The 17,694-nt window shown below is 34.8% G+C and overlaps 1 protein-coding gene across 1 annotated transcript; it reads right to left on the bottom strand.

The window, feature by feature from the left end:
• Positions 1-6,538: 6,538 nt before the first annotated feature.
• LOC112525101 (uncharacterized GPI-anchored protein At4g28100) lies at positions 6,539-10,016 on the bottom strand. Its single transcript, XM_025135058.1, has 2 exons — positions 9,263-10,016; positions 6,539-7,001 (listed from the first exon to the last, which is right to left on the bottom strand). The coding sequence occupies exons 1-2, from the start codon at positions 9,902-9,904 to the stop codon at positions 6,645-6,647; spliced, it is 999 nt and encodes a 332-aa protein (XP_024990826.1). The 5' UTR covers positions 9,905-10,016; the 3' UTR covers positions 6,539-6,644.
• Between the last annotated feature and the right edge of the window lie 7,678 nt (positions 10,017-17,694).

Here is a 17,694-nt window from a genome sequence, read left to right on the forward strand (position 1 = left end):
CTGACATGATTTAATTTTTTCAAATTACCTCGTGTATTATATGGGATCGAACCTAGTATGTATATATATATATATATTTCTTAATTTAMTGCTAAGCTTAAATTCAATTTACTGATATAATTTTATTTCTAAATTTAATTTTATTCTAGGATTAACTTTATTTTAACTGATTATTGATATAGTTTCATTTCTAAATTCAAGTCTGAAGAATAATTATTCAGAGTTATTCTTCAGAATCATTTCAAAAGTACAAGTCTGAAGTAGCATCGTACTTTTGATGATCATTCATATCTGTAAGATAAGTTCTTGACATGATTTAATTTTTTCAAATTACCCCGTGTATTACACGGTATCGAACCTTGTATATATATATATATATATATATATATATATGTTTCGAAAACCCAAGTTCCCCTTAGGCTAAGTATGTATAAGACATTAAAACTTTAAAAGCCCAAACCTGAAATGGACTAATCCTTAAAAGGCTAGAAATCGAATAGATCATATTAAATTTAGAGTTCAGAAAATTGATCGGCATCTCCTACCTTCTGTCTTGGACTTGGTCGGCGGTCGCTTAGTGTCTCAGCCGCTCTCGGTCCCTCCTCAATCCAGATTCTTTGCTCATGGTTGTGGTCGTTCCTCCATCTAGACTCGTGGTCTCTCCTATGTCCAAACTCGTCGCTCTCGGTCTCTCTTCATTCAAGTAAGATAGCTCAGTAGCTCACAGCTCGGTAGCTCACAGCTCATAACACAACTTTGTTAGTTCGCATTAACTTTGATGCTTGATTTTGTTCCTAATCTATGCTTCTTCCATCTTTGCTTGCATAATTTTCAAATTTGTTCCTAATTTATGTTTCTTTTCTAACCCTGAGTGAATATTATTGTTTCTCTGAAATATTCCTAATCTTTGCATAATGTTTAGATTTAGGGTTGGTGTTATTGTTGCTCTAAAATATTTAGAATTTGATGTATGCACTATGCAGTATTATTTATTCGCTATGATATTTGATAATTCATCCATTTACAAAAGTATAACATTTATTGAGGTGTCTTTTTATTAGTGACCTCATTAATGTGATGGGTAGTTATGTGATAACACCAAATTTGTGTTTCTAGTAACAATGGAAGGACTTGCATAGAAGTTCTTTATATCATCTTTGATGAATATAATGAATGATCTCTAACAAAGCATATTCACTTGATGTCCTTTTTTGTACTAATTGGCACCAAATATTTAATTTGATTGTCTTTACATAGATGATATGGAAATACAATGTAATTATTTTAATTCAATCATCCCTAATTATCCAATAGTGAATGAGTCTATTTCACAAAGTCAACCAACTGGGTCATTACCTGAGATTAATTCAGTGACTCAAGATGAAACTCAAACTAATGATATCTTTGATAATGATGAAGTTGAGTCGGGGTAGAAAGAGGAAAGCACGATCAGTAGTATGGAACCACTTTAAAAAGATAAAAGTGGATGGTAATCAAAAGGCCGACTGCAACTATTGCAAGAAAATTGGGAGATAATTCTAAAAATTGTACAAGGCATTTACATGCTCATTTCAAGTCTTATGCAAGGACACATTTGAGATATGCGCCAAGATATCTTAGTAGGGAAGCAAAAAACGGTTGATTGTACTTCATCATATGTTTCTAGCTATGCTTTTAATGCAGATAAATCAAGGAGAAATCTCGTAGAGATGATAATCGTAGATGAGTATCCACTTTTAACAGTAGAGCATCATGGGTTTAGAAAATTTGTGGGAGGTCTTCAACCTTTGTTTAAGGTTTCCTCTTAAAACACCATTAAAAGTGACATTAAAGATTTATGATTTTGAAATACAAAGATATTGGAGTTATTAGAGAAGAACACTAGTAGAGTAGCAATTATGATTAATATGTAGACGACTAGCAACAAAAAAGGGATTTATCGGAGTCACTAAAGATGGTCAAATGGGCTCGGCCCGGCCCGGGACCACGGAGGCCCGGGACCAGGACCGACTTGGGACCGGCACGGCCCAGGACCAGTTTGGGACTGCCAGTTAAGGACCGGTTACGGTTTTCGTCAAAAAGAAAGGCCCGGCCCGTGACCTATTGGGACCGGTTTTGGACTGCCAGTTGTTTTTGTCAAAAAAACAAGGTCCGACCCGGCCTGGGACCAGCCCGGTTTTTTCAAAAAAAATATATTTTTAAATGTGTTTCTAACTTTGTAAGTGTATTTGATTGAAAACCAATTACAAAATTATAATAAAACGTACTTTTTAAGTGTACTTAATTGTCTCATTTAATCTCTATTCAATATATATAAGTCATATGGTATATGGGGGAAGATATCAACTTACAAACACTCACAATTCTCACAAAAAAAAAACGTATTTTTTAAGTGTATTTAATTGACCCAATTACATACTTTCAAGTGTATTAGAATAAAACTTTTGTATTCTTTAAAAAAAAGCTTCAAAAAGATTACGTAATAAATCAAACTTTAATTTGTTTTACATAGGACCGGTTTAGGCCCAACCTGGGATCGGGACCAGTTCTCATAACCAGACCTCATACACCTTAACCGAGTCTTCGTATTTGGATTGGAACCGGGACCCGTAATACTAGGACCGGTTACATGATCACTATTTTAGGACCGCCACTGATTTGGGCCCGGTGATAACTCTCAATTTTGAGAGTTATTTGTTGTTCAATACTCCTGTTTTTATGTGTTTTATGTACCCACTTTGCTTCTATTATGTATTTTTGGTCTAAAATATTTTAAGAGGTGATGAAAGGTCAAAAATTTGATTATTTTCTGAAAAACCGTTGCTGTTGGTAAAATGTCCACTGTCTGCTCACTTTCTGCCCACTTCGTATTTTCTTCAAAGCGGATTCGGATAAATTTAAATACTGGTTCTTCTGGGTATTTAAAAGAATTAATTCTGCAGTCAAATCCGAAAATCTCGCAATATTTAAAGGAATGGGCCTTGTCTGCTCCATTATTTTAATGAAAATGTCATCTCTACCTTTTCCTCATTTTAAAGGAAATGTCATCTTTACCTTTTTTTTAACCTTTCCAAAAGGGTGACAATGTCAGAAAAGCTTACATGAAGTGATAGTAAGTTTTTGTCCTCTAGATAAAGAAGGTTTTCTTCCTTTGGGTAAAAGGGATGTCCATCTCTCCATTTTCTCTTGTAAATTGAGGCATTTGCTCTCATTTTAAAGATCATCCATTTTGAAGCACAACTCGGCTGAAATCTTTCTTCTTTTTCTTCTCTTAAGTTAAGTTTTAGCATGTAATTTTCTTCTTAATTGTAATCTGCTGCCCACATTTTCACCCCTGTGGGCAGCAAACTTTTGTTCTATTTTAATGAAAGTTACGTTTCAGTTTTATTTCTTGTCTTATATTATATTCTGTAATTTCATTATGAGCTAATCACCCCTTTTGGGTTTGGGTGTGGGTGTGAGTCAAACTTAAGAACTTGAAGGCACACTTGGGTGTTGCCATTTTTATTAATTCTTAAGCTTGGTCACTTTAAGTTGGGACTTAAACTCAACGCGGATAAGCCGATCACTTTGAAGTGTTAATATTAGATCATTGATCCAGAGATGGATGGATTCGAAATACGGCTTAAGTGATGCACAAAGATTTGAGAGAGTCCTTGATAATCACGTAGAGATACGGATTCTGCATGTTTTTAGCTAATGTTCAGATATTAGTCGAGATTTATAGTACAAAGAGATTTGAGTATAAATCTTCAGGCTAGTGGAACCAGATATCTTTTCATCACTTAGCTAATTCGGCAAGCTTAAAACTGATAAAAGTGGACACTTTGTGGGCACTCTGTAGGCACAGTATATAAGAATCCACTTTCGAGAGATTGGAGTTTTTATAGAAGTCCCATGAGTTTATGACCATACTATTCTTACAATCTTCTTAAGGGAAACTTACATCCATACCCATCTTTTAATTTTAAAGGTTTATTTCTTATTTTAAAGCTTTGCACCAACAAAACTCAACTTTTATTCACAAGCCGAAACGTGCTCAAGAAGTTATGAAACTCTCTGATTCTCAATAGACCAGTCCTTGTGGAAACGATCTTGGTACTATACCACTTTATTACTTGAAACGATCATAGTGTCGGCGTGCACTTACACCGCCACTATGGGGGCTTTGTGCCCACTGTGTGAACACTTACGATTCCAACCCATCACCCGACCCAGCCCAGCTTGGGACCGGTTTTTGGCCATGTCTAGCGGTCACTGCTCACTTTATTGGTCAAAATTGGAATATGCAAGGCAAATCATGAGGTATATCTTTACTATTTACATTCTTTAATGTTAATTCATTTAGATTATTTTAAGTCTTATTAACGTATCGAATCTTAAACCAGGTTTATTTATGTGTCTTGTCCATATACATCTGAAGTTCTTGCGGATGTACTTTGTGATTGTTTAGGTAACGAATCTAACTGAAGTTCTTGTGGATGTACTTTATTATTTTCAGTCTTATTAACGTATCAAATCTAACTGTTGATAATCGCACCACAAATGATGCAATAATCAACATATTGTTGGACAAGCTTCCTTTGAGTTCATTTGTGATGGGTGGGTGGATGTTTCACATTTGATGTTGCGCTCACGTTCTCAATTTGATAGTTCAAGTTGGATTGGCTGTTATTGGGAGGGAATAGAAATTATTAGAGATAGTGTTACCTTTTGGACTGCATCGCCAAAAAAGGAACAAAAATTTGAGAAAACAGCCCGCCAATTGGAAATATCATCTGCCAAGAAATTGACACTTGATTGTAAGACTAGATGGAACTTTACTTATTTGATGATCAATGTTGCTATAGTTTACAAGGACGTCTTTCGACGATTAAAGCAATGTGAGTCTCTGAATAAAGTTTGGCAACTGAGCAGGATTGGGAGTTCGATAAAGAGATTTGTGATAGATTGCAATTATTATATGAGGTAAGGTAACTCTAATTTTTATTAAACTCTACTTTTGTGTTGTTGATATGAGGTACTATTAATTTTTGGTTTTTGTTTTTTTTGGCAATCCTTAGGTAACGATAATGTTTTCTGGTTCAGAGTATCCTACGGTAAATGTTTATGTTTCCATCAATACGTGAATTATATATTCTTTGGTCGATTGGACTGTTCTCCTAATAAAGTTATTAAGAACATGTTGCAAAACGCTTTTGAAGTTTGACAAGTACTTGTCTGTTACATATGGGATTATTGGAATGTCAGCGTTTTTAGATGCTCAGTGTAAGCTGAAGTTTGTGTAGTTGCTTTTTCATGTGCTTTACGAACAAGACAAATCGACGATTGAAATTGAAAAGCTCAAAGAATTGGTTTACACTATGTTTCAAGAATATGAATTTAGTGATTGTGGTGTAAGAAACAACAATGGAAGTGTTGACGGCTCGTTTTCTTTATGTTCAGGGTCTTAATCAAGTCATCGTGTTGAATTTAAAAAGCTTTTATCAAAGATTGTTTCAATTGCCAACCAACAGAGTTGGACAATTACTTGAAAGAGAAACTTTTGCCTAAAGACATGGAGGTTGATTTGCTACTTTTGAGTTTAAATACCAACACTTCAAAGGATAGCTAGAGACATTAGTTGTTCCTATTTCTACTATCGCCTCCAAATCTGCATTCAGTTCCGGTGGAAGATTGGTAACAAGAACTGAAAGATTGGCAACTCCACATCGTAGTCGACTTCACCACAGGATGAGGGTGAGATTAGAAGTGATCAATGATTCAGATCTCTTCTTACGTTTCTCATCTAAACTCTTATTCTCACACAATCATTCATCTATACTATATTATATAAATTATTTGACATTAAATCTCAATTATGATATACATGCTTAAAAACCACAAAACATTCCGCTTATGGGTCCAGACGTTGAGGTGCAGACGATATTCACGGGTCCCTTTTCAACCTACCATCAATGGCATCACATGTTACTGGTGGCCCACACCATTTCTCAGTTGTCGTATCCGCCAAACTATTACTACACCATTTTAACATATCTCTATCTTTATAAATATGGCTGTTTACGCACACCTCCACTGTTCTAACGAGGCCCTAAAATTAGTAGTTGAACAATGCCATAGAATTTTAACATATCATATGCTTAATATTTCTGAATCAATTAATCTGCCCAGTCCAACCCCACAAGTTCGATAAATAAAGATCTTAGAAGAATGATGTAATGATTCTATGGGTTGGGTTCCGATGAGAAGAGAAGTTATTGTGAGAAGCGTAAGAAGAGATCTCTATCCTCGGATCAATCTTAATTGAATGTCAACACCAATGAGGTGCCCTAGATTCACCAAATCAATTCCCTTCTAAAGTACAATGCATGAATGAGCATGAGATATAAGTGATCAAGGGTTCATATATTATTACGCTTTTCACGATAATTTCCCTTCTCACACAATCTTTCGCTTGATTCTATTATGCCTGTATGAAAGCAAAAGCAAAAGCAAAAACAAAAGCAAAAACAAAAGCAAAAACAAAAACCAAATGGAAGGAAAAAAGAACTCCGAAATACAACAAAGAATTACATTTCCTTGCACCTAATAACAAATACAAAGAAGACAGATCCCCAGCACATTGCAAACACCACACAAGTCTACATGCTGTGAAGTAGTTGGCGAATCGATGGAGTAACAGTTACACATACATACATACAAACGAAAATTAAAGAGAGGAAAGGAGAATAGATGATACTGGGTGATGAAGAGTTATTGATTTCAGATGAATCAACGGCTAATGGCATTCCATCACTGTTAAGGGTACATGACTCTGGAATGGAATTACCATCTGTGCTCATCATCGTGGCTCTGAGGACAGCAGAAACCGTATGTATGTATGCTGACCTGTTCTTGGCAAGAAGCCACGTTAGACCCATCAGCTCACAATCTTCATTGTGCATTTTACTGCGTCTCTCCTCTCGTTTGCTTGTGTTTACAGCATCATCCTTGTTAAGCTACATACATGAACAAACCCATCACTTGTAACCAATATGTAAAGATTGGCCTCCTTTTACATGCTTTAGATGTTTTTCAAGATGTAGCCGATATCAACAATGTTCGTCCTTCATGTCACAGATAAAGGGTATACTCGGAAGAATAAAGATCTCATGTCCCCAAATTCCATGTCCCATCAAACACATGAAGACAGTTATTTCATTATATATGTATTTAATTATGTTATTATTCTCTCTTTGATGATGTGTTTTCATGTGATTGTTGTGATGGACCGGCAAGGGATATGGGATTTGAGTAAAAGAGATTCTTATTCATGCTCAAAGGGCTCTGTTTAACGGTTAAGCAGATTCAATTACAGCCACTTAGCTGACACAAGGACTAGTACTCTGCTAAAAAGTCGTAAAAATAGACATTTGCTTCCCAGATGTCACCAATTTAAGTCCCACTTAAGGCAACTGAAACGTTTGTCTGACTATAACCTTCAGGCCCTCATAGGATTAGTAGAGGTGTCGGGACACCCACGATTACCAAAAAATAAAAAAAGTAAGAAAGATAAACTACAAATACATATCCATCAATCATCCGTATAAGCATTTTCCCAAACTTGCGTTTGTCTTTTTCATTATGTTGATTATTATATATAGTTTCTTTCGTGCAATAATTTCACAAACAGGCCATTCACAACTTGCAATAAAATCTGAAATGTTATCTTGGACTTATTCAGGACCAAATTGATAATGTCTATCCAAATGTCAATGAAAGATATCACAAGGAAACATGTGAAGATATTTGTTTGTCTAATTCTACGGATTAGAGTCCTCTGCATTACTTGCAATACAAATATGTCACATTATAATCAATAGGTTTTATGCACTCATGTTATATTTGCATTTGGCATGATCACATCCTTTTATTCGTGAAGTGTCGATTTTCTAGAATCTCTCAGAATGATTCCGTTGGTGATAGAAATAGATAGGCATAGAGAGTAATCTATTCTAGTGTTCATGTATCTACCAAAGAAAATAATGACTAAAAGATAAACCAAACTGACCTGACCTCTACCTTAAAGAGTAGAGCGGTTGTTTCCATAAAAGACTAGCATATGGTGAACACAGAATAAGAATAAAAAGCAGGAACATAGAACTAATATACTAATCTCACAAACAGAACCCCCCCCCCCTCCAAAACCGGGATGTGTTCTTTGCAACAACCAATTTTTTTATAGAAAGTTTGACAAAGGATACCGGGTCATTTTAAAAGGTAAAAGAAATTCATATCAATTTGTACAAAGTAGAAAAGCACTCGCTGTGACCCTGGGACATGGGTTTCCGTCATGGGGACAAAGGGTCCATTTTTACTACGAAATAAGTACAGGTGTGATTGATAATTAAATGACCAAGTTGGGAATGCAATAAGACTGGAGCAGTGACACTTATGAGAAAGAGTTGAGCGTCTCTTTCAAATGTCGAAAATTGAATAGACGGATTTGTTCCAAGAAAAATAAGCAATGCTAATATCCTTCCAAACTTGTTCATAATAGACATTTGGCAAAAACCCAACATCATACGATCTTTTGCCAAGTGCAGATTATAAGGATATAAAACTGCCCCGTTTCATTCCATACACTCGGTAAATAATGTTTAACAACAATCAAACCACTAAAACACCTAAAATATTATGAACCAAAAGCAATGACAACAGGATCAACATGTCCTGCTCAAATGAGTAAGGGTTCGCAACTATAAATCAAGTACCTAAAATACCCTTAAATATTTTGGACCAAAAGGAACAACAAGAGGCTCAACATTGGTTGCTCAAGTAATTGGAGCTTGTTTGGATCATGGCTCAGTTAGTTTCTCCTATTGGCCTCAAGACCACTTGTGGCTGCTGGCCAATTACTAGGATGCATCAATTTAACAGTTGAGCTACTCTCATTCACATGTTTGGTTTATACCTACAGTATAACACAAGATTTGAGAAAGAATGTATATTACAGTCAATCTCCCCATGATTGCTAAACAGGTAATCTCTAAAGAAATCTTTTTATAGTAGAAACCATTCTGCTTTGTTACTAGTTTTTTGGGAAGGATTGTGGTCAGCCAAGAGAGTGGTACGCACGCGCTTCAAAACAGCGCGTCAGAACTAGCACTGCCCGTTTACAAGCACACAAAAGAAACACTTTACCAAATGTAAGCAACAGACAATCAATTAAGAACCCTAATATCGAAACAAGTAAATTTTATTGGGGAAGAAAGCTAACCAGATGAAGAGTTTTCAAGCATTTGGAGCAACCATTGAGACCAGCGAAGCCATTAACGGCCACATTATTCAAGCAATCCTTCTCTAACCTCTTTACTTTCGGATTCCCAACCAAATCCCCTTCAGAATTTACCGAAAACGTTTCCGTACAGCTCAACGGATGTAATCTGATGCCGCATTCGCAGTAGACAACGTCGCACGACTCGTTCAATCGCATCAACTCTATTCCTTTGCTCTTCAGTCCATTTTCAAGCCTATCAATGCACGTCTCTGAATCGTTGGGGAGGAGCGGAAGATCATAGTAAGATGCCGTTTGAAGGGGTTCTTTGACAGCTCTGCCCAGTGCGGTTGCAGAGTAAGCGGAGTACATCCAGGCGGCAAGGACTGGACAGCACCTTGAGCGTCTAAGCGGACCCGAGCCATGTTTGCCGGTGCAAGCTGATTTAACGCTTGTGAAGAGATCGTCGGGGAGGTCTAAGGGGCATCCGGAGGCGTCGGATTGTTCCGGGAATGCGGGGATGGTGGTGGCCGGCGAAGATGGGGTTGGTAGAAAGGATTGGACGGCATCTTGATTGGGTAATGCAGGCAGCAGAGGCAGGAGAGTGAGAAATAGGAAAATGAGTAAGCAGAGGAAGCACGTCATAGTGGTGTACTGAGAAATGGAAGGGGAAGAAGGATGAGTGACATTAAAGAGTGAGGTTGAGGTTGAGGTTGAGGTTGGGGAGGAAAGCTGACTTGCTTTATTGGGGATGGTGCGTTCCGAGAAAGGAATTTAATCTCCTTTCGTACCATAAAAGAGAAAGGATTCTGCAAATATCTATTTTGGTCCTTATAGTTAGGTTTAGGGATAACTGACCCTCGAATTGATGACTTAAAAAGTTTTTTTTTGGGTCGTTAGCAACTCTAACAGGTTTTTTTATAATTTTTTAAATTATAAAACTTAACTATAAATTTTTTTTAAGTATTACATTCATTTACAATAGATTTATTGTAAGATAAATATGTCATTGTCTAAAGAATACATTGATATAGATAAAAATAAATGTTGAAAGATATACTTTTTCTAAATCAATCTTTATTTTTGTTGTATTTTGTCAGATTTAAAGATAAATGGCTAATGCTGTAATAAGAATAAAGTTGTTGGTTAAAAGTGAGGGACTGCACCTCGTTTTATGAAGATCTTCAGGGATAGCGGAGTACATTGTTTCATTCTTGGAGGACCAAACTTGCAATTATTGAATTTATGTATAAGTTGTGGCTAATAGGTTTAGCTCACAACTAATATCTTTTTTCTTCTATACGATTTCTCTTTCAGTTCGCTTTTTCTCTCAAACACTTTCATATTTCGTTGTTAATCATTTTGGTTAACATTGTATTAAATCTAAAATTCGTGTATTACTCTTTTGTATTGTAATAGTTGAATAGTATTAAATAAACATTTGGTTTATGTTTTGTTCATGGTATTAGAGCCTCTTTAGATCAATTTTTCTTCTTCGTAAAGTGGTTGTGAATCATCTTCTGTTTCACCAAGGTTTGGCTCAAATCAATCAGGTTAGTTTTCTTTCCTTCTTCTTCTTGATTCGAGTAAGTGCTCATCTGTGTTTCTGGTTGTAGATCCTACATGATCTTCTTTTGACCAAGACCGATTGATGAAATACTCATCTGTATATCTCATTGTTCATATGTTGTATTTCATTTTTTAAGTAGATGAACGGTTCTAGGGTCTCGGATTGCGCAGATCTGTTTAGATCTTGTTCACCGGTCTAGACCGTGATATTCAAAAAAAATTCATGTTTGCTCATATGTTCTATTGATATAATCTGGTTGGATAAGTATTTTTCTTAGTATGTGTGAGTAGATGAACAGTTTTTTTGTCTCTCGGGTTATGAAGATCTTTTTAGATCTTGTTTACCGATTCAAACCGTGATATTCACCTTGTTGTTTCAAGCTTCTGTTTGATATTCACCTTGTTGTTTCAAGCTTATGTTTCCTTTATTGCATGTAGCTTCCTGGTTCATATGATGTATTGATATAATCTTTTTTTTTTGTGTCTCGGGTGACGAAGATCCTTTTAGATCTCGTTTACCGGTTTAAACCGTGATATTCATCTTGTTGTTTCAAGGTTTTCTATGTCCTTTATTGCTTGTAACTTTGTGGTTCTTCGGTTGCTTTGTTAGGTTTATGCCTTGATATAATAATCTGCTAGCTCCTAATATTTTTAGATCTGTTAGACTTCTATTGGTTTTTTTTCCCCTTCTGTGGGTAGATGAACAGTTTGCTCTGTATCAACTTGCCAAGATCTTTTAAGATCTCGTGCTACTGGTCCAAACTGTGATACTCATATGGTTGATCCTTGTCTTTTGTTTTTTTTTTTTCGTTTCCTTGAAATATATGATTAGGATTCGACTAAGTTGTGAAGATCTGCTTAGATTTCATTGTACTAAGTCTAACTGTGATTTTTTTTGAGTTGTGACGCTGTGTCTTTTTTGTAACTTCTCTCTTGAGGTACTTCCTGTACCTCCGTGCAAAATATTGTTTAGTTTGTTATTGCTTCTGTCTGTTTGTATATGTTATAGTAAGATAGGTTATGTTCTTCTTTTCGCTCTCTGATCTATATTTGTTCAAATAATCCTGGGTTACTTTGTTAATTTCTAACTTAGGTTAAGTTTTTTTTGCCACATATAGGTTTGTTCTCGCCCTTCTCTCTTCTTTTCTTGTACTTTTATGTCTCTTGTTGTGGTAAGGTTCTTCCTATTTCTGGTTGTGTGTGTCTTATTTCTTGTTTCTATGATTGTATTAAGTGTGGTTCTCTTGTTGTTTGGAACTGAATAGTTAGCTTAACCTAACACTTCAAGTGTTTTAGGAATCCTACTTTTATTTGTTCTGTTTCTTGTGTGTGTTTTGCGTTTTCTTTTTGGTATGACTGGTTCCGAAGTTGATATTGGTAGGTCAATGGAATCCAAAGTCACTAGTTTAGACTTTGAAGACCCCTTGTACTTTCACCCCAGTGATACTAGTGGAACCCCCATGCTGACTGTTAAATTGTGCGGTACTTAAAATTATAAAGTCTAGGCGTGTGCTATGACATTAGCGTTAGAAACTAAGAATAAGGTTTGGGTTTATTGATGGAATTTGTCCCAAGCCTGTAAATGATCTTGTCTTAGAAAGACAGTGGGATCGATGTAACTCTGTGGTCCTGTCTTGGATTTTGAATTCAATGACAGAGGATCTCTTTCTAGGGCAAGTGTTTTCCAAAGAATCCTCAAAGATTTGGGAGGAATTAAAATAGACCTATGATAAAGTTGACAGTTCTGTCATGTTTAATCTTCATCAAAAAATTAATTCTTTTAGTCAAATGGAACTTCTGTGTCTGAATACTATCATAAACTCAATTCTTTGTGGAAACAATTTGATGCTCTTTTTAAACTTCCCTCATGCACATGTAATGCTTTTCAAGATTTTTTTGAACAAACTCAACTCATTAAACTCATGCAATTTTTAATGGGCTTAGATGACATTTATCAACCTATTAGAAGCAATATTCTCACCAAGGATCCTCTTCCTTATGTTAAAACTATCTTTTCTCTAGTCTCTAGAGAAGAGTCACACAGAGGGGTAATGTTTCTCAGACTCGACCCAAATCTTAAACAGTGCCTTCCTTAGCAAGACCATAGAGAATAAGCATAGAATTGGTAAAAACTCTAATCTTAATTGCAAACATTGTGGGGCCTCTGGACATAAAACTGAAAGGTGTTTTAAACTTATAGGATTTCCTAATAACTTTCAAAATAAATCCAAACCTCAAAACCAAGCTTTTAAAAATATTGTAAATAATGCTTGTGTTACTGAGTCAGTTTCTATTAAGTCTGTTCAAACCTCTTCTTTAGTTCCCTTTTCTGAAGATCAGATCACCAAAATTCTTGGACTTGTTGAGCAAAAACAACCAAGTGAAGGTGTTTCTGCTAACATGGCAAGTATTTTTAAATCTCACAATTCTGGTTGGATCATTGACTCTGGAGCAAATCAACACCTGACTCACAATACTGGTCTCCTTAATAATATAGTTGATATCTCTGAGCTCGATCTCAAAGTTAGTCACCCAAATGGGACTAAAGCCAAAATAAATAAAATTGGAGATTTTAAGATGTCAAATAATGTATCATTATTTGATGTGTTGGTTGTTTTAGGTTTTAATGTAAACCTGCTATCTGTGCATAAACTTGCTAGGGACAATAAAGTTTTTGTTGGTTTTGATGAATCAAAGTGTTATGTGCAGGATTCGCTACGAAAGAATGTAGCGGGGACTGGTAATCAAGAATGGAGTCTGTATTATTTTGATCAAAGTTTTGATAGTGAGTCTTCTTGTAACTTTCAAGGTTCAAACATCTCTTGCTTAGCTTCTGCCCAATTGTGGCACAGTCGACTAGGTCACCCTACTGACCAAGTCTTGAAACTGTTAAAAACTGATCTTAAAATTGATAATGTTGATTGTGGTCCACATGACATCTGTCACAAGGCTAAGCAAACTAGGGAAAAGTAAAATATGGTTTGGAAAATGTTGTTAATTACTCTTTCTTGTCTTCTGAGGGTAACTCTAGTATACCAACGTCTAGTCAACAGACTAGAAGATCAACTAGAGTTTCTGTGTTTCCACATAAATTTGATGATTTTATTATTGAGGGAAAAGTAAAATATGGTTTGGAAAAGGTTGATTACTCTTTCTTGTCTTATGAAAATCTTTATTTTGTGTCTAGTTTGAATAAGTCTGTAGAGCCTAAAATTTTTCAAGAAGCTTGTAAAGATATGAATTAGGTTATTGCCATGAATAATGAAATGGAAGCTTTACATAGGAATGGTACTTGGATTATAACAAACCTACCTCAGTGTAGAAAACCCATAGGCTGCAAATGGATATATAAAATAAAGTATAAATCCACCGGGGAAATTGAAAGATACAAAACTAGACTTGTAGCTAAAGGGTACAGTCAAAGAGAAGGTTTAGATTATGAAGAAACTTTCTCTCCTGTCGTAAAAATGGTTACTATTAGATGTATCCTTAGTTGTTCAAAATAAATATAATTTGTATCAATTAGATGTAAACAATGCTTTTTGTTATGAAGACTTGAAAGAAGAAGTCTACATGACATTACCTGAAGGGTATTATAAGTCAAATGAAAAACAAGTGTGCAAATTAGTATTTATATGGCTTAAAACAAGCACCACGTCAATGGTATGCCAAGTTGTCTTCATGTTTAATTGAACACGGGTTTATACAAAGCATAAATGATTACTTCCGGTTTACCAAGACAATTAGATCTATGTTTATTATTCTTTTGGTATATGTTGATGATATTGTTGTTACTGGAAGTAGTGAATCTGAAATTGAAAATGTAAAAGTGTTTTTGAAAAGTAAATTTCTCATGAAAGATTTAGGAAAACTAAAATTCTTTTTGGAAATAGAAATCTTCAAGAGTCTTAACGTTATTTGCATGTCTCAAAGAAAATATTGTTTACAATTACTTAATGATTTTGAGTATTTAGGGTGTAAACCCTGCAATACTCTCATGGATATGAACCTTATTGTTACTAATTCGAGTAATTGTAAAGATCCTCCTTTAACTGGTCAAATTGGTTACCAAAGACTCATTGGAAGACTAATATATTTGTTTGCCACTAGACCAGATATTGCCTTTGTTGTTCACTGTTTAAGCCGGTTTATGCACTCACCTAGACAATCTCACTTAAAAGTTGCTCTAAGAATTCTTAGATACTTGAAGCTCTTACCAGGTAAAGGTGTTAGCTTTACTAGAGCAGAAATTTATTTCTTAACTGCTTATGTTGATGCTGACTGGGGTAAGTGTTTATCTTCTAGAAGATCTGTGACAGGATTTTGTTTATATATGGGCAACTCTATGATTTCATGGAAGAGTAAGAAACAAAACACTGTTTCTCGGTCTTCTGCTGAATCTGAATATAGAACTATGACTTCAGCAACATGTGAAGTCTTATGGGTTTTGAAAATTCTTACTATCTTAATTTTTCAAATTTGTTACCTATATATTTGTATTGTGATAATAAATCAGCTATTCAAATTGCTAACAATCTTGTTTTTCACGAAAGAACTAAACATATTGAAATTGATGTTCATCAAATTCGTTAAACAATTAGTAAAGGTTTAATTAAAGTTGTAAAAATTCTCTCCTCCGAGCAACCTGCTGATGTTTTTACTAAGGCTCTTGGGGTTAATCATCATAACTACTTATGTTGTAAGTTACAGATGATTGACTTATTCAAAAGTCAAGATTGAGGGAGGATGTTGAAAGATATAACTTTTCTAAATCAATCTTTACTTTTGTTGTATTTTGTCAGATGATAAAGGGCTAATGCGATAATAAAGACAAAGTTGTTGGTTTAAAGCGAGGGACTGCGCCTCGTTTTATGAAGATCTTCAGGGGTAGCGAAGTACATTGTTTCATTCTTGGAGGACCAAACTTGCAATTATTGAATTTATATATAAGTTGTGGCTATTAGGTTTAGCTCACAACTAATATCATTTTTCTTTTATACGATTTCTCTCTCAGTTCACTTTTTCTCTCAAACACTTTCATATTTCGTTCTTGTTAATCATTTTGGTTAACATTGTATTAGATCTAAGGTTCTTGTATTACTCTTTTGTATTGTAATAGCTAATAGTATTGAATAAACATTTGGTTTATGTTTTGTTCAATAAACATATTAGAGATAGATTAAAACTGATATCTCTTGTAGTTATCTACTTATAATTCATCTATATTTAAAAGGCTTTTGATTAATGATAATTACAGATTCGTTCTCTCTATTTGTTGTTGTTCAATTTCGTTTTTCCTATAATACATTATCAGCACGTAAGTTCTAGTATTTATCGTTAAACGGTTGTTCTATCCTTTGCCGACTCTATTGAGTCCTACTTCATTCCAAGTAAGTTTTTGTATGTCTTCTTCTTTATATGTGAGTATTTTAAAATTACGTTAGAAATTAAATAAGTATATGTACATTTAACTCTAATGATATGAAGGGAACATATATTATAGAAATAAATGTGTCAAATTAGTGGATTGATTAGGTCATTGAATCATAAATAGTCGTCCATAAAGAACTTTGGGAAAATGACGCATATATATTTTAATATGACAACGTGGGACATTATGGTCATGACATAATGATCCATGTGTTTCAAAATACACATCGATACATTCTCTTTCGAGTGAAATGCAAAATGAGAGAATTAACAAAATTGCAACTGTTGACTTCTACAACACAAGAAGCAACATTACCATTATAATATGCCCTCTCGAGCACCTAGAATGATAACCGGATTTTTAGTTATACAAGTTCGGGGTGATTTTTGAAAGGTATTGAAAGTGGATAGATTTAAATTTTTTATGTGCTTAATTGTTTAAATAATTCCACTGCCTTAAGGTTTCATGTATGAGATATCTGTTATATCTCATAAGAGAATGTGAAAGTACGATTCTAAAACTCTTACTCTCCATCGCCAATGAGTTAATTGTAGTGGAATAAAAGTGATAGATAAGATTCATCTTATCTGTTTGTTTTTGGAGAGAAAAAAAACCTCATTGTGTGTTTTCTTGTGTGAAATCCTACATGATTTTGTAAGGAGAAGAAGTTGATTATGTGGTTATATTTTGAAATTGTTGTTGTGTGAATTAATCTTCGTATACGTGAATAAAGGTGAGTTTATGTTATCAACTTTCTTTATTTGAAATATTGAATCGGATGGTTCTTACATGGAAAGATGGCAAAGCTGTTTCTTGAAGTTGTTTAAAGTTTGAGGATGAAACTGGGTTTAGAACTGTAAAGTTCTTAATATGAGTTTCTGTTATGAAACTGTTTTGATGCCATTCTTGGCGAAAATGATGGATTTTGTTATGGTTATATTTTTTTGTGTGAATAAGAGTGGCATATCAAGGAGATGTGTACATTGAAATTAAGGTGGCAATTGTGAAATTTGGGTTTTGATCATATATTTTGTTACTTGGATGCAATGACCTTGAGTTATCACATCTGTGTGATGTGAGGACTTGGGTTATTGCTCCCAATTGATGTGATAACAACATTATTATGATGAGGAGCAAAATTGTTTATAACCAGAGAGGCTTTGAATGGTTGTGCTTTTGAATTGAAGTTTTTGGGTTAGTCTGGTTTCTACATGGCTTTACTTCAAGATATTTTGATAAAATGAAGGTTTGATGAGGAACCACAGGAGCTCTGGTTGGTCTTTATATTCAACTAGAAGGCCTCTGGTTGTATTTGAGATCCAAGTTCTTTTTTTTCAAATGTTTAACATATCTTGACCCAGAGGCTCTACATGTGCTATGCAGAGGCTCTATATTTTTGGAAATTAAATTGTATGTCTGAGCTCTGTGTCCAAGC

The sequence above is a fragment of the Cynara cardunculus genome (assembly GCF_001531365.2).
Source record: "Cynara cardunculus var. scolymus isolate 2C chromosome LG 13, CcrdV1, whole genome shotgun sequence".
Lineage (NCBI taxonomy): Eukaryota > Viridiplantae > Streptophyta > Magnoliopsida > Asterales > Asteraceae > Cynara > Cynara cardunculus.

What these genes read in the sequence shown, in the direction of transcription:
- LOC112525101 (XM_025135058.1), bottom strand. Translation starts at nt 9,904, where the DNA reads ATGACGTGCTTCCTCTGCTTACTCATTTTCCTATTTCTCACTCTCCTG. An exon ending in GCTTGAAAACTCTTCATCTG is followed by an intron (nt 7,002 to 9,262) that starts GTTAGCTTTCTT and finishes TCATGTATGTAG; the next exon opens with CTTAACAAGGATGATGCTGT.